The sequence below is a fragment of the Ahaetulla prasina genome, chromosome 1 (genome assembly GCF_028640845.1).
Source record: "Ahaetulla prasina isolate Xishuangbanna chromosome 1, ASM2864084v1, whole genome shotgun sequence".
In the NCBI taxonomy this organism is placed as follows: Eukaryota; Metazoa; Chordata; class Lepidosauria; order Squamata; family Colubridae; genus Ahaetulla; species Ahaetulla prasina.
Genome location: NC_080539.1, coordinates 243,866,772 through 243,890,211, shown reverse-complemented (window position 1 = coordinate 243,890,211; position 23,440 = coordinate 243,866,772). Strand labels below are relative to the sequence as shown.

The 23,440-nt window shown below is 39.4% G+C and overlaps 1 protein-coding gene across 1 annotated transcript in view; it reads left to right on the top strand.

The window, feature by feature from the left end:
• The window catches only part of SCTR (secretin receptor), a 34,116-nt gene that overhangs the window by 7,579 nt on the left and 3,097 nt on the right, over positions 1 to 23,440 (top strand). Inside the window, exons 3-12 of the mRNA XM_058165360.1 lie at positions 3,009 to 3,119; positions 5,821 to 5,939; positions 12,527 to 12,624; positions 13,682 to 13,817; positions 14,928 to 15,081; positions 15,736 to 15,796; positions 20,023 to 20,089; positions 20,318 to 20,409; positions 22,011 to 22,149; positions 22,692 to 22,733. Of these exons, the coding sequence (XP_058021343.1) occupies positions 3,009 to 3,119; positions 5,821 to 5,939; positions 12,527 to 12,624; positions 13,682 to 13,817; positions 14,928 to 15,081; positions 15,736 to 15,796; positions 20,023 to 20,089; positions 20,318 to 20,409; positions 22,011 to 22,149; positions 22,692 to 22,733 (1,019 nt within the window). The remainder of the gene's footprint in view (positions 1 to 3,008; positions 3,120 to 5,820; positions 5,940 to 12,526; positions 12,625 to 13,681; positions 13,818 to 14,927; positions 15,082 to 15,735; positions 15,797 to 20,022; positions 20,090 to 20,317; positions 20,410 to 22,010; positions 22,150 to 22,691; positions 22,734 to 23,440) is intronic.

Genomic DNA, 23,440 nt, shown 5'->3' with positions numbered 1-23,440 from the left:
GTCGGCAGTTCAGCAGTTCGAATCCCTAGTGCCGTGTAGGAGTGAGCTCCTGTTACTTGTCCCAGCTTCTGCCAACCTAGCAATTCAAAAGCACGTAAAAAATGCAAGTAGAAAAATAGGGACCACTTTGGTGGGAAGGTAACTGCGCTCCATGCGCCTTCAGCATCAAGTCATGCCGGCCACATGACTACAGAGACGTCTTCAGACAGTACTGGTTCTTCGGCTTAGAAACAGAGATAAGCACTGCCCCTGGAGCCGGAAACAACTAGCATGCATGTGCGGGGGAACCTTTACTTTATCTTAGGTATCAAAGTAACATCTCTACACATTAAAATCTTGCCTTGGTGCAGCTCAGTCTGTGTGCCTGGGTATTGTCTAGACTTTCTTCCAAGAATCAGAATCTTTTATTGTACACAGCTGTAGTCTTGGTGAATTTATGAGACTATAAGACAAACTTTTACTAGTTAACTTTTTCTCTGCTTATATATACAAGTTCACTTTATCTACTGACATTATTTTGGTATTATTTTAATATTCATCAGCAAACTGGCTTTGGTATTCTCTTCTTGCAGTTTCTACAAAAGATTCCTTAAAACTTTCTCATTTGCAGTTCTCTTTGAGTTTGTTGATATTTCTCCCAGTGCTTTAAATTGCAATTTCTATTTTTTTCTCATATTTTCTGCATGCAGGTTAAATAAATAAAGTGACATTATGTAACCTTGGTGCACTGCTTTCCCAATTTTGAAAATTGTTGCTTCATAATCTGTTATTTGTCAGGATCTTTTCTACAACCATCTGAACACAGCATTTGTGGTCCTGTGCAACACAGTGATTTTTACTCAGCCTTCATTCCCCTCCCGCAAACTAGGGTATTCAATAAGCAACTTGTATTCCAAGTTATAGCAGAAATATGATCGCTTATTTGCAAGTTTTGTGATTATATTACTCCTGTTTGATTTAGTTGAATGATTAGTGATAAAGTGCCTTTTAATTAAATAGCATATGTTGCAAATTTAGAAATGGCAATTTAATCCATAGCTCTTCTCTCTTTTTTTAACCTATTTTTTCATTTTCATAAAGAATTCTGAAATTGGAGGATTATAAGAAAGGAAGAAGGAAAGATCAGAATAATTCCATTTAAGGAATAAAAGATTAATTAAGGAGGAACCAAACACTATTTATTTATTTATTTATTTATTTATTTATTTATTTATTTATTTATTTATTTATTTATTTATTTATTTATTTATTTATTTATTTATTTATTTATTTATTTATTTATTTATTTATTTATTTATTTATTTATTTATTTAATCAAATTTTTATACCGCCCTATCTCCCGAAGGACTGTAGTTATACTGATCAGGGAAGAATATCCCGTAGAGAAGCTGGAAGGTTAAACTGTTAATTAATGTCACGTTAGGATCATCTCTCTTTCTGTATCTCTCTGCCATATGTGTGTGTGTGTGTGTGTGTACACACTATGTTTGTGTCTAGTTATATTCATATATATAAAGAGACAAAAGACTTTTGGAACCAGTGCAGCTGCCTATCAGACTAAGGATTAGTGCTAAGGGAAGGCTTGTATAATTTAGGTAAGACATGGTTCAGGTAATTTATGGTTTGTTGACGGTTCAGCATGCCTTGTGAATCCAGAAAATCATGGCGTGTTGTATAGATCTAGCCTAAATTTCTGATGTCTACATCTCCTATAGGAGCAAGAATGTATAGGATATGAAAATGAAAGAATTCCAGATCACATTGTCTTCCCATTCCAGTATAGGCTCCTCTATGTGTCACTTTGTGCATTGAAGAAGAAGAGTTGAGATTAACTTTCAAAAATCAATATTGGGCATAGTCTGTTTGCCAAAATCTCTACTCTAACTTGCCACAAATCTCTAAAACCTTTCTCTGATACCACAATTTTGGACGACCACAGTAACCATATTGGATGCTAGAAAATGAAGATTTAAGTATTATGACCCCTTTGCTATTTTTTATATTTCTTCTGAACAATGGAAAGTCCGCTGCCCAGCTCCCTTAAGAGAGTGACAGTACCAAAAGGGCTAAACCTGGTGTAAAAAGTGGGATCTGTGTGGTGCATTTATGTCCCATGATATGATGAAGTAGGCTTAAATGTTCAGGAGGATTAGCAATAGAGCTGCCTTCTGGGAAAGAGATTTCTGGAACAATGGTTGATTGAAGACTAATATGAAGGCATTTCTTTCTGGTTTTAATTAATTAGGTTTCATTGACCCACTCAGCCCTTGTCTAAACAAAAGAACGGCCTTGCATGCCTTATTAATCAGCACCTTGAATTCAGAAATATCTGTCCAACTTGTATCTGCTTTTAGAGTATATGTTTGCTCCTTGCCCTCCGATAGTAATCTCACACAGCTCTGAACACCAAAGTAAAGGTAGACCTTTAGTAGAAGATAAGAGGACCAATTCACCTCTCCCTTCCTTCTTAGCACACTCAACAGTCCATTAATAAAGGCTCCTGGGATGGCATGATTTGTGATTACTGGCATTAGTTAATGGAGGCTGGTAGACTGCCAAAATCTGTGTTGTTTGGTTTATATATAATGCAGGCCTAGCTGATCAAAATTACAGCAAGTGCATTGTGAGACGCAGGGTAAATAGGGGGAACTCTTTTAATATATTTTTATAAGCTGTAAAATACTTGTGGCATCAGAAAGAAGGAGGCTAAAGGGCACGGTGTGTGGTTATTGCTCTCTTTTACTCTGCTTCACAGAGATTGATTTACCAGTAAAGGTGAATATCTGTAGCTCAGGGCTGAAACGACGGGCCCTTGATGCTCTCTGAGCTTGGCTGATTTCTTGCAGGCATTTCATTACCCAACTAGGTAACATTATCAGTGCTAGAGGTTGATTACCCCCACAACTGGTTGATGCAAGCACAGCATCTGGATTGTGACACGATTTTTTTTACCTCCTCTCTGTGGGATTCATTTACTATTTTGATGTGTTTGTGTTCTTGTACCTTAGGCAGATGCCTTGGCATGTGGGATAATCTTACCTGTTGGCTATCTTCTCCCATCGGACAAACTGCTAGTGCACCCTGTCCCCAAGCCTTTCAAATAGTCACGGGACAAACAGGTAACATGAAAACTATGATTTAATGCAGGGGCGGGTTTTAAAAACCGTCACCACCGGTTTGCTTGTGGGCGCTTGCAAGCTTGTGTGACACTTCTGTGCATGCGCGGAAGCATCCGGGTAGTGGACGGAGCCTCCCGCCGCCACCGCTACCAGTTCACCCAATCCAGGGTGAACTGGTAGCAACCCACCACTGATTTAATGGTCACACATGTTTTCAGAGGATCTGAAGTTGCTTTAGGTTTTTGGAACTGAAGGAGTTAGACTGTTAGTGTTTCGAGTAACGCACCCATTGAAAGCATAACTCCGAGGCAGGCAGATCTCCCAAAAGATATGTTTATTGGATACATCATATCGGCACAGCTGGTGAAAACCAACTCTGAAAGTTCCTATGGTTTTCACCTAATACTTCCCCCGCTCCCCAGTGTCATCAGTCACATTGTCCAATGAATATAGATGTCTGGCTCCTTTCCTCCTTCATCAGCCACCTGTTATGATGACCTTGGTTCCCACAGGAAAACTTATTATTTTGACTGCAAGCTGGGCTATTTACTTCCTCCCCCCTTTCTTTCTCAGGCTTCATGGCAACTGTGAGGCAGGACAAGAGGGCTTCATCCGGGTTCATTTCAGAGTTGACATAGCCTACTTTGCAAACTGTATGGAACCAACTTCTGTTCTTATATGAAGAATTTTGTCTGTTTTTCATCCCCAAAAGCCAGGACACCATAGTTGCTCATTTTTTGGGCATCAAAACACTATAGGTTGAGCTCTGAGAGTTGCATTAAAAAAGCAAAAGTAACAGGTCCAAGAATTTGCTTACTCCTTTGCTAGTTTATTTCCTACAAGACTCAAAGTGACTCCTGGTAGTTGTCTAGACCACAGCCCATTGCACACTGGTCTGTGCAAGGGTAGACAAGGGCGCAAAGCTCCATTTGTGCATGTGCGGGATTAGGTTGTATGCGCGAAACCATCCCCTCACACTCACCCACACCAGGAGTGGTATTCAATTACCTTCACTACTGGTTCGCAAATGTGAGCATGTGCACAAGCTTGCTTCGCTTGCACATCCCATCTCCATGCATGCGCAGGACCTACCGCGCATGTGCAGAGCATCAAAAATGGGACGTGATGATGTCCAGGCGGGTGAACAGAGCCTCCCACAGCTGCCGCTACCAGTTCACCCGAACCAGATAGAACCAGCTGAATACCAACACACACACACACACACACACACACACACACACACTCGCTGCTGCTACTGGTCCATGGACCCAAAAAGGTTGAGGACCGTTGGCCTAGAGCAGTGGTAGTCAACCTGGTCTCTACCGCCCACTAGTGAGCGTTCCAGCTTTCATGGTGGGCGGTAGGGGTTTTGTCCAATACTGAAGCACTTTCCTTTTTTTTAATGTAATTGACTTTGTAAAAACAAATTCATAGCATTATTTAAAAACATTTTCATTAGGTTTTCATAAAATTCCCCGTGACAATTTAAATTTCTGAAAATATACTATTTGTATCGCCCGCGCATAAGTTTAGTTCATGTTACATAAGTGAAACTAAATGATGCTATTGTGAGACCACAAACAAAAGAGCCTCGTCCCAGAAGAGTTCGCGCATCTCCCCTTACACCACCCAGCTGTAACAGACAAGCAGAGCTGGTAGCCGGCGCCCCCTCCCAAACCCAATCCATGATGCATGAGAGGTATGCGCAGATGACGATACACTTTATAAATCGCCATTACTGTGCAACTGGTGGGCAGTTAGAAAATTTTACTAACAGAGATACGAAAGTGGGCGTTAGGTATAAAAAGCTTGACTACCCCTGGTCTAGACAGTTATATTGATGAAGATATACTCATCAATGTGTATTAGCCATGATGGTTAGGAGGAATAACTTAATCCAGTTGATGGAGAGCTTACAATGGAGGGCAGCTGTGGCCTTCATATCCCAGAAGGACAGCATGAAGAAGTGCCTTCCCAAAAGAATTTACCGGGGCCATCCTGAAACAGAGGACAGTGCATTAGATGAATTCTTGATTCTGTTCAGCTGGGCTTGCTTGATGTTATTATGAAATGAACAGAAAGTTCACATATTGCTCACATAATGCATTGCAGAAACTTAGTTAATAATGATCCGTTCAAGAAAACATTAGTTTTCTTGAATGTATCATTATTAACTAAGTATGCTCTCGGAGACATTATTAATTAGTATGCTCTCGGAGACATTGGGTATAAACCATGATGATTCAGGAAATGATAAAATGTGCATGGTGGCATCACAGTGCAGACCTGGCCCTTTTATATTTCTGTCCTCTGCCACATATTTTGTCATTTGCCTCTTGTTTACCATAGCTCCCCTTCCCTACCTTCCATGCATGACATATTAATCCAATCAATGCTCTACTTGGGATCATGGCACAGATGTAAACCTTCTGTGTGGTCTTGTGTGTATATCTTTGTTTTAGCTCCGGCTTCCTATTTAAAAAAATTAAAATAAAATAGATTATTTTTAAGAAAATAATTTCCTTAGCAAAGGAAATGGGAAGTAATGTGAGACCTTTTCGTCGCATTACAATCAATATTTGCTTTAATTTAACAATAAAATCAAATAATTTAGATTGTATATTGAAAATGACATTTTCCTCTTATTTACAGTCCACTACTTAATGTATGGGTTTTTTCTGTTCTTCTTGTTGCAATACAGGGTTTATGTATCGTAATTGCACCAGGGAAGGCTGGTCAGAAAAATACCCCAAACCATATATTGCTTGTGGCTTAAATGCCAAACAACTCAATGCCCCTATAACTGAGTGGGAATCTAAGGTGAGTTCACCTCTTCAGCTATAATATTTCTGCACGTGATAGAAAATCCTTTATGCAGGCTCAAAAGTTGATCTAATATTTGGCCCTCGTGTAGAGTACCAACAAAAAAAAAAAGGGGGGGGGTTGTTAAAAAGTATTTTCTGAATGTGTAAAAGCACATTCATATTTTTCAGGTCCATAAATTAGCTATGAACATGTGAAAATTGGCTTGTACATATACTGACAGCCTACCACTGTTTAGCATTCAGAGAAATGTGAAAGTCAACATAAGAAGAAAGTCCACCTCTGTCTCTATGTCAGTGGTATCATTTATAACAGAGGTGGGTTCCAGCAGGTTCTGACCAGTTCTGGAGAACCGGTAGTGGAAATTCTGACTGGCCTCCATCTATTCTCTGCCTCCCAAGTCCCGGCTGATCAGGAGGAAATGGGGATTTTGCAGTAACCTTCTCCTGGAGTGGGATGGGAATGTAGATTTTACAGTATTCTTCCCATGCCATTCCCACCAAGCCACGCCTACAAGCAATGCCACATCCGACAAGCCACACCCACAGAACCAGTAGTAAATTTTTTGGAAACCCACTACTGATTTATAACCATGGATGCAAAATTGCTATTTCAAGGCAACAAAATCAGCTTCAGAAAAAGATAGTGTTGCTGCTTCAGGATAGTCCGGGCTCTATTGGAGGGATATTCATAGCTCTACCAGCTTCTCATCTTTTCATAGCAATAGCACTTAGATTTATATATCACCACATAGTGCGTTTACAGCCCTCTGTAATCAGTTACAGAGTCAGCCTATTGCCCCAACAACCTGGTTCCTCATTTTACCAACCTCAAAAGGATGGAAGGCTTAGTCAACCTGGAGCCTCATCAGGATCGAACTTCCAGAGTTTGTCTGCCATATTGCATTCGGACCAATGCGCCAGCAAGGCTCATAAAGATCCGAGATCCTAGCACCATGCTGTTATGATTGGAAGAACTCAAAATGCGGAATAATTATTACATTGGCCATTGGGAATGGTGAAGGCCACAAGGATTGCCATCATGACAAACACAGACTCTATGAACGGCATGGACTTGCAGAGGGATGGAGGATGAAGGCAGTCAGTGATTGGCTGTCAAGTGACCCCTAAATAGCTGACAGTTCTTTCTGCTCAGCTATTGGACAAAAGAGCAAGCAGTAATTGATGAGAGATTCACTGTGAACTCTATACTGCCCTTGTACTTAATATTCTGTATAGGTCTGGAAATAGTTTAAAGCAGTGGTGGGTTGCTACCGGCTCCCCGGTAGGAGAGATGTTGCAGTGACAGCGAACTGGTTCGCTCCAACCGTCAACCGGGCCCGCCCCCCCACCTCTGTGCTATACCTACCTTTATTTCTCCGTTTTTAGCCCAGCTGAAAGGTGCAGCAGAGCCGATTGCGATGCCTCAGCTGTTCAGCCAGTCAATGCGCTTGCACAAAGCACAAGTTTATCGCACACAAAGCGCGTACAAATTTTATTGTGTGCAAAGCCGATCACGCGCAAGGCGTGTGCGCGAAGCAAACCGGTGGCAACATCGTTTAGAACCCACCACTGGTTTAAAGCCACCTTATTCAGTAGGTGCATTTTAAACTGGATTCAGAAGGATTGGTAGATCAGAAAAACTACTTGTCTGGAAGTGTTCTATATCTCTGAAATATATTTTTTTCTGATACAATTGCACTCATTTGACTTCATGGATCTGGATTTTCTCTTGGCGCACTGAAGGACTGGGTTCAATGAAACACACTGAAGGATAAATAAAGTGCCAACCTGACTGATTCAGGTCGAAACCCACCAATTTAAGAACTCACGGGGCATCCATACATCTGTGCTATGGACAAACTCTGAAGAAGGATTCAACTTTCCTAAACTACATATTTGAAACATGGATGTGCAAATGGATAGGTAGGTCACACAGAGGAAGGGCAGGAATATATATATTCTCTTTTTTGACTGATTAGTGAATTATGCCCTTTGAAGGAGGAATTGGATCAAGCCTTTATTTTTGACACTCTACTTAATTACAGAATAGATTACTACAGCGGCTTCCACAAGGGGCTGTCCTGGCAGACTGCCTGAAAATTTAAGTTACTTGAATATGCTGCCAACAGACTTTGATCAGGAGATGCAATATACAAACAGTGGGATGTCGTCATCACTTGTTTCCTTGCCCTCTTTTAAGCAGACCCGAGAGAGTTTTATTTTTGCAGTCACTTAATGGCTCTTTTATTCTCAGTGGTTGTGCTTTATGAGGCTGCTTTTATTTTGCAATTTAGTTCCTTTGTAATTGTTGTGCACAGGCACTAATCATTTTATTTTATTTATTTTTTATTTTATTTATTTTTGTCACAACTGTATATATAAGCATAAGCATGAAATAACTATACGATATATAAACATATATATAATCATAATAATGTAATGATTATATAAAATTGGATACAATCAAAGGGAACATTAAGACAGGAACGGTAGGCATGTTGGTGCTCTTATGCATGCCCCTTACAGACCTCTTAGGAATGGGGTAGGTCAATAGTAAATAATTTTTGGTTAAAGCTTTGGGGATTTTGGGAAGATACCACAGAGTCAAGTAGTGCATTCCAGGCATTAACAACTCTGTTACTGAAGTCATATTTTCTGCAATCAAGATTAGAGCGGTTCACATTAAGCTTAAATCTATTGTGTGCTCGTGTATTGTTGTGATTGAGGCTGAAGTACTCTTCAACAGGAAGGACATTGTAACAGATGATTCTATGAGTTAAACTCAGGTCATGTCAAAGGCAGCGGAGTTCTAAATTTTCTAAACCCAGGATTTCAAGTCTGGTGGCATAAGGTATTTTGTTGTATTCAGAGGAGTGGAGAACTCTTGTAAAATATTTCTAGACACGCTCAATTGTATTAATGTCCAAAATGAGGTATGGGTTCTAGACAGGCGAGCTGTATTCAAGAATTGGTCTAGCAAATGTTTTATATGCTCTGGTTAGTAGTGTAGTGTTTTTGAAGAAGAAGCTATGCAAGATTAAGTTTACAATTCTTAAAGCCTTTTTTGCGATGTAGTTGCAATGAGCTTTGGCACGTAGATCATTTGATATGAAAACTCCAAGGTCTTTAACGGGGTGGGGGTCATTTACAAGGTAATGTCCATCAAGCTTGTATTTAGTGTTCAGATTCTTTTTTCCAATGTGTAAGACAGAGCATTTGCTGGTTGAGATTTGGAGTTGCCAAGTTTTTGACCATTCCGACACAAAGTCAAGGTCTTTTTGAAGGGTAGCCGTATTGTTGGTAGTGTTAAATAGTTTAACATCGTCAGCAAAGAGAACACAATTACTTATAATATGGTCACAGAGATCATTAATGTATAATATGAAGAATATTGGTCCTAGAACGCTGCCTTGCGGGACACCGCTATTGACAGGAGCAGGATTTGATAAGGCACTGCCTATTTTGACCATTTGTTGTCTTTTTGACAGGCACGCTGTTATCCAATTATGGAGGGGTCCGGAGATGTCATAGGATTTTAGTTTTAGAAGAAGTTTGTCATGTGCCACTGAGTCAAGTAGTGCATTCCAGGCATTAACAACTCTGTTACTGAAGTCATATTTTCTGCAATCAAGATTAGAGCGGTTCACATTAAGCTTAAATCTATTGTGTGCTCGTGTATTGTTGTGATTGAAGCTGAAGTAGTCATCAACAGGAAGGACGTTGTAACAGATGATTCTATGAGTTAAACTCAGGTCATGTCGAAGGCAGCGGAGTTCTAAATTTTCTAAACCCAGGATTTCAAGTCTGGTGGTATAAGGTATTTTATTGTGAACAGAGGAGTGGAGAACTCTTGTAAAATATTTCTGGACATGCTCAATTGTATTAATATCCGAAATGAGGTATGGGTTCCAGACAGGCGAGCTGTATTCAAGAATTGGTCTAGCGAATGTTTTATATGCTCTGGTTAGTAGCGTAGTGTTTTTGGAGAAGAAGCTATGCAAGATTAAGTTTACAACTCTTAAAGCCTTTTTTGCAATGTAGTTGCAGTGGGCTTTGGCACTTAGATCATTTGATATGAAAACTCCAAGGTCTTTAACGGGGTGGGGGTCATCTACAAGGTAATGTCCATCAAGCTTGTATTTGGTGCTCAGATTCTTTTTTTCAATGTGTAAAACAGAGCATTTGCTGGTTGAGATTTGGGTTGCCAAGTTTTTGACCAATCCGACACAAAGTCAAGGTCTTTTTGAAGGGTAGCTGTATTGTTGGTAGTGTTGAATAGTTTAACATCGTCAGCAAAGAGTACACAATTACTTGTAATATAGTCACAGAGATCATTAATGCATAATATGAAGAGTGTTGGTCCAAGAACACTGCCTTGGGGAATACCGCTATTGACAGGAACAGGATTTGATAGTGTATTGCCTATTTTGACCACTTGTTGCCTGTTTGACAGGAACACTGTTATCCAATTGTGGAGGGGTCCTGAGATGCCGTAGGATTTTAGTTTTAGGAGAAGTTTGTCATGTGCCACAGAGTCAAGTAGTGCATTCCAGGCATTAACAACTCTGTTACTGAAGTCATATTTTCTGCAATCAAGATTAGAGCGGTTCACATTAAGCTTAAATCTATTGTGTGCTCGTGTATTGTTGTGATTGAAGCTGAAGTAGTCATCAACAGGAAGGACGTTGTAACAGATGATTCTATGAGTTAAACTCAGGTCATGTCGAAGGCAGCGGAGTTCTAAATTTTCTAAACCCAGGATTTCAAGTCTGGTGGTATAAGGTATTTTATTGTGAACAGAGGAGTGGAGAACTCTTGTAAAATATTTCTGGACATGCTCAATTGTATTAATATCCGAAATGAGGTATGGGTTCCAGACAGGCGAGCTGTATTCAAGAATTGGTCTAGCGAATGTTTTATATGCTCTGGTTAGTAGCGTAGTGTTTTTGGAGAAGAAGCTATGCAAGATTAAGTTTACAACTCTTAAAGCCTTTTTTGCAATGTAGTTGCAGTGGGCTTTGGCACTTAGATCATTTGATATGAAAACTCCAAGGTCTTTAACGGGGTGGGGGTCATCTACAAGGTAATGTCCATCAAGCTTGTATTTGGTGCTCAGATTCTTTTTTTCAATGTGTAAAACAGAGCATTTGCTGGTTGAGATTTGGAGTTGCCAAGTTTTTGACCAATCCGACACAAAGTCAAGGTCTTTTTGAAGGGTAGCTGTATTGTTGGTAGTGTTGAATAGTTTAACATCGTCAGCAAAGAGTACACAATTACTTGTAATATAGTCACAGAGATCATTAATGCATAATATGAAGAGTGTTGGTCCAAGAACACTGCCTTGGGGAATACCGCTATTGACAGGAACAGGATTTGATAGTGTATTGCCTATTTTGACCACTTGTTGCCTGTTTGACAGGAACACTGTTATCCAATTGTGGAGGGGTCCTGAGATGCCGTAGGATTTTAGTTTTAGGAGAAGTTTGTCATGTGCCACAGAGTCAAAAGCTTTACAGAAGCTTTACTTTATATTTATATAATATTTATATTTATATAATATTTATATTTATATTTATATTTAAAGCTTTACTTTATATTCCATTTAAATAGACATAGAGAGGTGGGATATAAAATCCAAGGAACAAAGACATTTTATTATCTTGACAGAAAATGTATTTTTTGGGATTACTTTCATCTTTAGTCCATAAGTGTTTATTCCTTTTGCTTGGTTACTTGGATTCAGAGACAATAGAGCTGCTGCATATAAGAAAAATAATTGTAAATAGCAACACCTAGTGATCTAATTTAGTACTGCCTAATTCACAACAGCTTCTTTAATACATGCCCTTTCAAAATGTTGGAATGGCAGAATCATATATCTGTCATTGCATTAAGTGAATTAGGTGTTGCTTTTGAGGGTCATGTGAACAAGGCAACTCAACATGCCTCAGATCATTGATTCCTACTGCAATCACATAAGTACTCATGAAGATCACCAGGGGCGGATTCCAAATCCCATTGCTATCCATTCGCACATGCGCAGAAGCGTCCAGGCCGGTGGGCGGGGCTTCCTGCCGCCGCCACTACCAGTTCGCCCAATCCAGTAGCAACCCATCATTGAAGATCACCCATGTTGCTAGTCCATGATTAGCCATGGTTTGTCAAGAAAGCCATAGTGACTGAGCTTACACATAACTAAATTGTAAACTTCTAAATTGTAAACCAATCATAATGGCTATATTCACACATTAAACTGAGCCCCAAATAAATCATATTCTGGTCTAGCGTAATATGTACTGATATATCCCACTTCTGATTTAAATATGGTAAAAGGAATTAAACACCTGGCTGGGGATATTTCTTTGTTTTGTTCCTTCCATGTTTTCAATCAAGCTGAGTTCTGCCAGAGAAATAACTGGGATTTGCAGAGAAAGTCATTTGCCTCAATTCATGGTGGTGCTAAGTTTATTGCAAATAAAAGATATATTACTGTGATTGTTTTTTTAAAAGCAACATTGAAAGGCTTCTTGTATGAACACAACTCCTACCTGAAAAAAATTCTCCTTGGATGTCTTCTTACAGGTATCTTATCTAATGAAATTGGAGACAGTGTATACTGTTGGAAGCAGCATCTCCCTCATAGCTCTGGCAGCAGCCTTAGGCATTTTAGCTTCTTTTCGGTGAGGAAGAATTATCCATATATTTCTTCCCTTTCCTTAGTTTATCTTGTAATGACCCACAGGAATATGCCTCTGTGTGTTAAATTATGTGAAACACTGAGATACTTTGAATCTTGTTCCATTCATTGGTGGGGTTGAGAGTGGAGAAATGATGAGAATCAGCAGTCTGACAATACTTTTCCATGATATGTTCAGAATGTGCCACCGTACTGCTTCATCTGCTTTTACTTGATCGTATGATACTGCATTTAATTTGTTAAGTGGATTTTGTATTTTTAATACCATGTTTCCATGAGAGCCACGGTGCAAGATATTAACATATTTTACAGTTATCAGTTTTACCATACAAAAGCCCAACTCGGTTGCTGGACATAGCAGAGGTCATATGACCTCAAAAAGTTAAACAGGGTTGAGATTCAAAAAGTACTTGGCTGTGAGACTACCAGAAAACTCCAGCGCTTTAGGCTAAACTGGGAATTTGATTGAACTCCAGGGTTTTAGACTAAACTGGAAAAATCCTGAAAGTAGGCAGTGGCAAACCACTTCAGCCAGGAAACCTATACATATGTGTCTATGAACTCACCCAAGTCCAGATGAATTCATTTTGAGTTTTTATCCTCAGGAATAAGCCATCTGATAAATTTTTTAAATTTAATTAAGTAGATTTATATGGCTGCCTGATTCGCACACAGTGACTCTAGAAGGCGTCCAGCATTGAAAATCAACATTTTTAATTTAATCAGCATATCGATTGAATGTTTAATCAACATTAAATATTAAGCTAGAGTGGCAATGTGCTCGTCTTTGCATATAATTGGGTTCTACGCAATATGTTCTCCCTTACATGTCGTCCCCAGTGCCATTAGTGAATGGGTTCAGGCAAGAAGACTTGGAAAGACGTCTGGCTGAGATCTTGAAAAGCCTGCTGCAGATTAAAGCAAATTATTCCAAGCAGTATAAACAATAGTAATGATCTGTCTTCCCTAAATCTTTGTGTGGCTGATGAACATATCTCTATTGAATCCTGCATAATGCCTTGTTTTCCCCTTTTGAACAGGAGACTCCATTGTACAAGGAATTACATCCACATACAGCTTTTTGCTTCTTTCATCTTAAGGGTGACTGCAAACTTTATCAAGGATCCTATACTGTCAGAGGATACAGATGATGCTGTCTACTGTGAATCACACACAGTAAGGAAGTAGAAATATACACCTCCCCAGTTCATTAAAGCATCAAAAAAGCTACTTGAGAACGAAAATGGTGGGGGGGGAAAATCACTTTTATCCCTTTTAAGCTCAGAGAAACTTATTGCCACATTGCTTATTCTGGTACCTTTCCCTTGTTTAAGTAAGTTGCAGTTTAAGAAGTTGTTAGTGTTTTCTTTTAATAATCAATTTATTTATTTTTTATTCCCCCCCCCACGCACATAGTTTATGAACAGAGTATTGGCCATATCATATCTTATACAACTTAACATATCCAAATACATTTTACTTAGTTACAATTTCTGCCAAAATATTATTTTTCCATATTTTAATCATGTCTTAATATTTCCATGCTCATTTATATAAACCACATCTTCTTTCGCCCTGAAGTTGTTAGTATTTAAAGTGGCATAAGTTGTGTTTAATTTGTCTTTGATTTTGTGACAGTAACAACTTGATTAAAATGATCAGCATAGATTAATTAGTCATATAAGCTCAGAGGAGAAACATAGGGCAAACATATTTGTAAACAATTCTGGTTAATTCCTACTTAATATCAGACTGAAGAAAGTGACATGTGTCATCTAGAAAAGCTTTTCCACCAGCTGTGGACTAGGGTAGCATTTTCATAAGGTAGCAAATTGCAGGAATTGGTCTAATAATCTTGATTATCTTTAGAAGAAACTGAAGCAGAAGCAATTTTACTACTCAAAGGATTCTGGGATTGATACCTGATGAAAATGCTACCCTAGTCCATAGCTGGTGGAAAAATAAAAATCCCATGTTAAGGCCTCTTAGGAAATGAACTGAAAAGTATACAGTAAAATATTCATCCAGTATGAGCACATCTGGAACACTCTGGTGGTGATTTGCACATATCGGCAGATTTATGACGTGCTTTTATGCTTCTGCTAGGATAACAGAATGCCAGTGCAGATGGTCTGATCTAGCATGGTTCTTCTAAGGTATTGAGATCGAGGAACTGATAGACCACTGATGAATGAAGTGCAATGGGGCAAAGGTTCTCTGGAAAGGAGATAAAACAAAAATAAATAAAACATACCTTATTTATAATGTTTCTTGTTTCCCCTTCAGGGCAGGTGCAAGATGATCATAGCCTTTGTTAACTTCTGCATCCTGGCAAATTACAGTTGGCTTCTTGTAGAAGGGCTTTATCTCCACAGCCTGCTGGCCATTTCTTTCTTCTCCGACAGAAAGTTCTTCTGGTGGTTTGTGGCTCTGGGATGGGGTAAGCATCTACATAATTACCAGACAAGCATGTTGTCTAGGGATGTTCAGCGACCTATTGCAGAGCCTCAACTTACTCCCCTTGCCTAATTCGTGGCAGTGGTCTCTTAGTTTCCCTCTCCCTACATTGCCTTTGGCTCACTTTTTCCCATTTTGGTTTTGCTTCTGGTTTGTTCCTCTTCATCTCTTTGCTTTTCTTCTTTGTCCTGGAATTTTTTACTCCTCTTCCATCTCTTTTCCTGTGCTTGGGGAAAAAAATGAGATTTATGCCCAAGCTCTTGCCACTGATATAACTGAATATGAACCTGTAAGCAAGTATATACCATTCCTGCCAAATAAGATGCTGAAGAGGAATGTTGGATTGTAATTACCTTCACCCATCACCCTTATTGTGCATGCAGCACTCAGCTGGGAAAGCAGGGGAATTGTCTTCATGGGTAAGGACATTTTGAAAGATTATGTATTTCTGTGGACTTCAGCTTTTTGTTAGGTGTCTTGGGTCCATCCTTCTTTTATTTTTAGGCAGATCCATTTTGCCTTTTCATAAGGTTATTAGACTTGGTTATTATTATTCAAAATGTTCAGCTATTCTAATCTAGCTTTTCTTCTATATTATGAGTAGGCACTAACCACAAAATTGTTTTCTCTGTTGCAGGTGCTCCAAAGTTATTTGTAATTGCATGGGTCATAGCCAGACTGTTACATGAAAATGCTGGGTAAGCATGTTTTCCAAACTCAGCAGTCTGTTTGCAAATCATGCTAAGACACGGTTGGTTCCAACTGTGATTTACTGAATAAAGCAGAATACTAAAGTGTGCCATTGCAAGTGTTGTAAAATGTGCCATCACAAAATGTTATGATCCTGAAAGAAACTGCTCTGAATATTCTGGAAGTGATCTATCCTCAAAATAAGCCCATTTTGAATTTGTCCAGAACAGCTTCTGGATCACTTCTGGAATATTTGAAACCATCTATTTTGTGATACTTAGAATCAGTTTTAGGGTTTGAATGTTTTGCAGCAGAACTATTTTTAAGTTATAAAACGGCAGGGTTCATGTTGGTTTGCCAAAACTAAACAAATAACATATTATGGCTTAGTGTAAACACAGTATTCATTATGTATTCATGTTTCTCATCACTCCACAGAATGAATAGTAATTGGTTTAAAATCTGATTTTGTTTGTTTGTTTGTGAAGTGCTCAGAGATTCTTTTTATTTATTTAATTTTTTATTTTGTCATATCAGTATATATAGGCATTAACATGAAATGAAATAGCTATATAATATATAAGCATATATATGAGCATAAGTATGTAATAACTATATTAATTGGATATAATGAAAAGAAACAATAGGACAGGAACGGTAGGCACGTTTGTGCTCTTATGCACGCCCCTTCTTTCTGAGGAAAGAAAAAAATTCTGCTGTTCGATTAGAGAGATGAGCCCTTAATAAAAAGCCAGCACATTATATTCCATTTCCTGACTATCAAATCTCCTTCTCTCTGATGAGTTCTGAGCATGGCAGTTTGATAATTATTGTGGAAACAAACAGGAGTGCTTTGTGAGATTAGAGGAGAAGCATGGGCTTTTTTACAGTTATGCCAAACTGTCCTTTTAAAGATACTTTTGTAGAAAGGAGTGGCAATTTTGTAGAAATGCAGTGGGAATATACAGACTGGTAAGAAAGAAAGAAAGAAAGAAAGAAAGAAAGAAAGAAAGAAAGAAAGAAAGAAAGAAACAAAGAAAGAAAGAAAGAAAGAAAGGGAAAGGAAAGAAGGAAGGAAGGAAGGAAGGAACGAAGGAAGGAAGGAAGGAAGGAAAGAAAAAAAAAGAGATAGAAAGATGTGGGCTCCTTAATGTTCCATGGTTGGACAGGGCAACTGCACATTTATTTTATTTTTTTATTATGAAATTTATATTACACCTCACAATTCAAGGCAACTCTGGGCAGCTTACAACAGGTCTCCAACATCTGTCTAAATCCCTAGAATTCTCATTTAAGAATTTACAATCTACAAAAAGACTGTTCCTGTCCCTCTTAATGATGGATAATGTTCAAGTTAATCTGGTTTCAAAGCATTTTCGTATCTGTTGAATAGATACAACAGGAAGATATCTTTTCTGCTGCTAAAGGTAAAGGTTCCCCTTGCACATATGTGCTAATCGTTCCCAACTCTAGGGGGTGGTGCTCATCTCTGTTTCAAAGCCGAAGAGCCAGCGCTGTCCGAAGACATCTCCGTGGTCATGTGGCCGGCATGACTCAATGCCAAAGGCGCACGGAACGCTGTTACCTTCCCACCAAAGGTGGTCTCTATTTTTCTACTTGCATTTTTTACTTGCTTTCGAACTGCTAGGTTGGCAGAAGCTGGGACAAGTAATGGGAACTCACCCTGTTATGCAGCACTAGGGATTCGAACCGCCGAACTGCTGACCTTTCGATCGACAAACTCATCTTCTCGTACCCACTAAGCCACTACGTCCCAATTTTCTGCTGCTAGCTGATAGTTTATTTGTACCCTATGACTATCATTAAGTGTTGTACCTTATGATTCTTGATGAACATATATTTTCTTTTATGTACGCTGAGAGCATATGCACCAAGACACGTTCCTTGTGTGTCCAATCACACTTGGCCAATAAAAAATTCTACTCTCTTCTATTCTGCTTGTCTTGGAACTCACTTTTATTCATGAAGTAAAATAACAAGGTTATTTTAATGATAGTGAACCTATCCTCTATTCGGATGAATCTAGCTTCCCAGGAATGAGTGATGTGCAATGAAACATAGGTTGTTTGGCTCCATTTGGATCCTTCTGCTGGGGTAAACAGAGTCAACATTATTTAGCATTTCATCAGATGTCGAGATCCTGTCTTCTTGTTGCCAAACAAATCAACCCGGATTTTTAGCCTGGGTTTTTGAGGAAGCAATACACCAAACGATAGCATGCCACGTATTTTGGGCTGACAACATGCAACACAATTTGGTAACACACTCAATGGGTTATTAAGCTATTGGGGCTAGCAGGAGACCTCAGCTGAATCAACAGACTGTATAGAGTTCATTACAGTAACTTAGAACTGTTCTGTGAGAACATGACATTTTCAGGAACTTTTTGCAGTATAATCACAGGTGTAGCAGTTATTATTTGCATTTCTTAGCATGATAAAATACAAATACAGATTTTTAAAAAAAAACAACAACCAGCTATTTTATTCTCTTTTAGCAAAAATGGCAGTTCCCTTAAAACATGATTTATACATTTACTTTGTGCCTTCAAGTCAGTGCAGACTCGGGGCAATTTCTTGGACAAGTCCCTACAATTTTCTTGGCAAGGTTTTTCCAAAGTGATTTGCCTTTTGCCTCCTAGTTCCTAGGACTGTGAGACAGGGACTGGCCCAGGTTTACCCAGCTGGCTTTGTGCCTAAAAAGTGTGAGACAAGACCTCATTGTCTTCCACCAGATGCCTTAACCGCTAGACTAAACTGGCTCTTAAAACCTGATCGGTGTACTGCAATGCATGCCATTAAGTTTTTTGGTTTGGAGAATTTTCCATCCAATAGGGCGAGATTTTGCAATGCTCAGATTCAGAGGAGACTGCATCCCAGTTCAGAAATTGGGAAATGAATAGAACGTAGCAAATGAAAATAAAAGAAGTTGCATTTTGGCAAGTCCCTTTTTTTCCCAAGAACCATTTTAACTTAAGTTTTTACAATCAAATCAGGACAGGTAATTTACCTTTTTTAGGGCTTCAGAAAATTTGGGAAACAATCTCATGGGAGAAAGTGATATAGGTTCTTGGGCAGAGGAAGAGGCATATGTAAAGAATTTTCCTTGTTCTCACCACAGTCCCATAAGGTACAATAAAGGAGGGTGGTTATTTTGGCCATCTAGAAAACATTCTCCGGTGTCACAACCAACAAGGGGTTGTTCTCAATTAATGCTGACACAAATAGTTGCATTATTCAAACTCACGCTATTCAAAGTGATATTTCTATGGAAATAACGGTAATTGGTTCCAGCTTAACCTTGCCAAAATAGGGTAACAAACTTTAACAATTACTAAATATAATTCATATCTATATTCTAGATTAATAATCCTCTTGAATATTTAAAATAAATAAATCAAGTGGACCAAAGCTAAGCTAGAGCCTAAGCCCATATCCAAAGCTATATCTTATATTCTGCTCTGGTTCTCCAAAATAAGCCCCTTCTTTCTTGAACTTTCCCCAAACAGAACATCTCCTTTTGTTGTTGTGTACACAATAATTAGCATCAAAAACCCCAATTGCAATGGTGTGGCCACCAGCAGGACTGGGTTCTACTTACCTTTACTACCGGTTCGCATCATGCCTGCACGCACATGCGCAGATTGCTTTTGATGACGTTCGGGTCAGTGGGCGGAGCCTCCCACCAGTTTTACTACTGGTTTTATAGAACCGGTCCGAACCGGGGCAACCCACCACTGGCCGCCAGCCTTACATTAACTGAATTTTGACTTTCATTAAATGAAACCTGGTATCCATTTACAATTTGCACTAAAATTGAATATTGCACTATTTGAATCCTGTGTGAATCAGCCTTTAGCTCTAACAAGCAACAGAAAAGTGAAAGGCTTGGGTAGTGTAATGATTGCGTGCTTTGCTGCATTACTGCAAGTTCCTGAGTTCATCTGAACTTTTCAAATCTTCCTTAAAACTAATCTCTCAAGTCCAAACAAGACTGTCCCTCTGCCTCACCCTCCCAATGTGCCCCCTTTTCTAATAATTATATGCTCCTGCTGTAAATTTCTATAACGTGATAGATGATTACATATTCCTTCATGAAATATTTCTCTCAGCATAAGAATTTTCTAGGATGTTCATCCACTGGTTTTTCTAAATGAGAACCTTTTATTCATTCAACGATTTCAGGTTTGTTTGTTTGTTTGTTGTTTTTACAGGTGCTGGGATATGCATCTTACATATGCGCTGTGGTTCATTCAAGGCCCGGTGGTGGCTTCCATTGCAGTAAGTCTACTTCAAAGCTAATTTCCCAGATAAACTCTTTTCTATTTCTCCACTACTAAGTTACAGCGAGGTATGTTGTGGTGCTGAGATTATTAGTGTTACCTGGGATAAAGCTTGTACGCTCAACAATGGCTGGGAGATCCTAGAAGATGTAATAAAATGCTGGTGGAGAAATGGGGTGAGCATAGTGAAAAATCTCCATCTCACTTGTGCTTCCTTGTTTTGTAGATCAATTTCATTCTATTTATTAATATTGTAAGGATTCTGATGAATAAACTGCGATGGCCAGATGGAAGAGGCAAGGACTCCAATCAATATAAGTAAGGAGGCTTCTTTAAATAAATGCAACAGCAAATAAAATGACCAGAGGGTGAAGGTTTTCTTTGTTGGCATGTCATGGATCTGTATAGAAATTTGCCTCAAGGATGATTGCCCCATTACAGTGAAGGGTGCTAAACCTATCTATGGTTCTGTTTAAGGCACCTCTTTTTATGTTCACCTACAGTATGTTATTAGGAAAGGGAACGCGGTGTCTCAGTGGCTAAGACAGAGCTTGTCGATCAAAAGGTCGGCAGTTCAGTGGTTCGAATCCCTAGTGCCGCGTAACGGGTGAGCTCCCGTTACTTGTCCCAGCTTCTGCCAACCTAGCAGTTCGAAAGCACATAAAAAAGGCAAGTAGAAAAATAGGGACCACCTTTGGTGGGAAGGTAACAGTGTTCCATGCACCTTTCGCATTTAGTCATGCTGGCCACATGACCATGGAGACGACTTTGGACAGTACTGGCTCTTTGGCTTTGAAACGGAGATGAGCACCACCCCCTAGAGTCAGAAACGACTAGCATATGTGCTAGGGGAACCTTTACCTTTACCTTTATCTTATTAGGAGCAGAGAACCCACACTGTCAACATTTTTGGGGGAAACAGGAAAAGAGGTTATTCAGGGAAAACAAGGTTTCCATAACTTCTAAGTAGCAATGGAACACATTGAGATGACCCCAGCTAGCATAGACCTATCTGTATCCAAAAGCTAATATTAAACTGCCCTATTACTACTACTACTACTACTACTACTACTACTACTACTACTACTACTATTATTATTATTACTATTATTATTATTATTATTTTATTTACACAAAATAACAGTATACACAGCAGACGAGATAATTATGCTGGATTTCGTATCACAGATCACTAGTCGAACACTTCCCAAGCGTTTAGGACTGCGTGATGTATCGGCGAATTATACGAACAGATCCCAGTAAGATGGCCTTCTGCAGCTGACCAATGGTGATCTTGTCAGCGCCAATTGCTTTTAAGTGCTTGCCTAGGTCTTTAGGCACAGCTCCCAGTGTGCCGAGTACTACTGGAACCACCTGCACTGGTTTATGCCAGAGTCTCTGCAATTCGATTCTCAAATCTTGATGATGTTGATGATGATGATGATTATCTCTTTTGCTCATTAAACATGAAACTAAGTCAACTGAACATTTTAAAATATATCACAAATATTATTAAGTGGCGCTGATGGTTAATACGGGTTGCTGCCAGCATCCTAGTTATCGACCAAGTACCTTCTTAAGATGTATGATCAGTGGTGGGTTGCTCCTGGTTCACCCCGGTTCAGGTGAACCGGTAGTGGCGGCAGCAGGAGGCATCGCCCACCCACCCAGACATCATCAAAAATGCTCTGTGCATGCACAGAAGCGCCGTGTGCTCGCAAAGCACGCACGCACACTCTCGCGCTACCCATAGCAAACTGGTAGCTCTGGGATTTGAATCCCACTACTGTGTACGATGTTCCAAGTAGTACAGTTTTTTGCAGTTCCACTGGTGTCATTGAGAAGGCTGCAATTTATTGATTTATCATCATCATCATCATCATCATCATCATTGTCATTCTCTCTTTCTTTGCTCCTAGGAGGCTTGCTAAATCAACATTGGTACTCATCCCTCTCTTTGGAATCCATTACATTCTTTTTGCTTTTTTCCCTTTTGATACCACAAATGGCACCATGGAAGTTCAAGCTCTGTTTGAAAAAGCCCTAGGATCTTTCCAGGTAAGAGGGGTTAGTTCCTCTGATGAAAAATTCCTTAGACACTTAAATTAGGGATCTGAGAATGCACGTAAGCACTAAAGTAGTGAAGCCACTTTCCCCAAGCCGGTAACCCTTAAATGTGTTAGGGTTACAACTTCTGGAATGGCATATGTTGGGGGGAGGCTGGCCTACCATGTTTACAAGTTCAAACTCTGGTTAGTACTGGTATAACTCCTATCTTCTGCATTGAACTATTTTATGCTGTTTTTTTTTCAAAGCTCCTAATGTTTATGCTATTATGCTAGCATAATTGGTAAAGTCATTTTGTAAATAGAACGTGTAGGATGCTGCAAGCCACCTGCAGGTTCAGCCTAAAGTAAATATCCCATCCTCAGCCTTGGTCTTTGGAACCATTGAAGCTGCAAAGTAATCTCCATTCGCCACATGCACCACATTTCAGTGTGATTTTTTTTAAAAATGACGTTCCATCTTCCTTCTGGAATGGCAGTCTGCCATTTGTTATTGTGTATTTCATAATGAATAATTTGCTTGTTTTGTTTCAGGGTTTGGCTGTGGCTGTTCTTTACTGTTTTCTTAATGGAGAGGTGAGCTTCCCATGGACTGAGATTTTGTCATGAATCCTGCTGGATAAGATCAAACGTTTGTCTAACCCAGCATCCTGTTTCCCATGGCAGCCCACCAAATGCAGGGCTGGAGAACAATAGCACTTTTCACCATAAATTCCCCTTCAATCAGCACTAAGGAGCATGCTATTCCTGATACTGAGATGGATGTAATATATAGCCATTACTGCAAATAGTTAGCTTCACCCTATGTAGTGTTGAACATTTTATTCTTATCCGTTTATCATTCTCATAAATGGAGAACATGCAACAAAGCTACTAATCCACGTAATGGCAGCATCTAAGTTTTAAAAATAGGAGCAAGGAATCCTTATGAATCTAGTTTAAGTCCTTGTTCACCCATGGCATTAAATCGTGGGTTACCAACATGGTATCCATGGGCATCAAGAACTGTGTTGGACAGTGGTTAGAATGCAGTCCGGCGGGCTACTTCTGCTGACTGCTGGCTGCCGGTAGTTCGGCAGTTTGAATCCCTCAGGCTCAAAGTTGACTCAGCCTTCCATCCCTCCAAGGTGGGTAAAATGAGGATCCAGATTATTGGGGGCAATATGCTTGCTAACTCTGTAAACCACTTAGAGAGGGCTGTAAAGCAATGGTGAAATCCAAACAGGTTTGCTACTGGTTCTCTGGCTGCGCATGTGCACTGCTTGTCAAATGTGCACTGCATG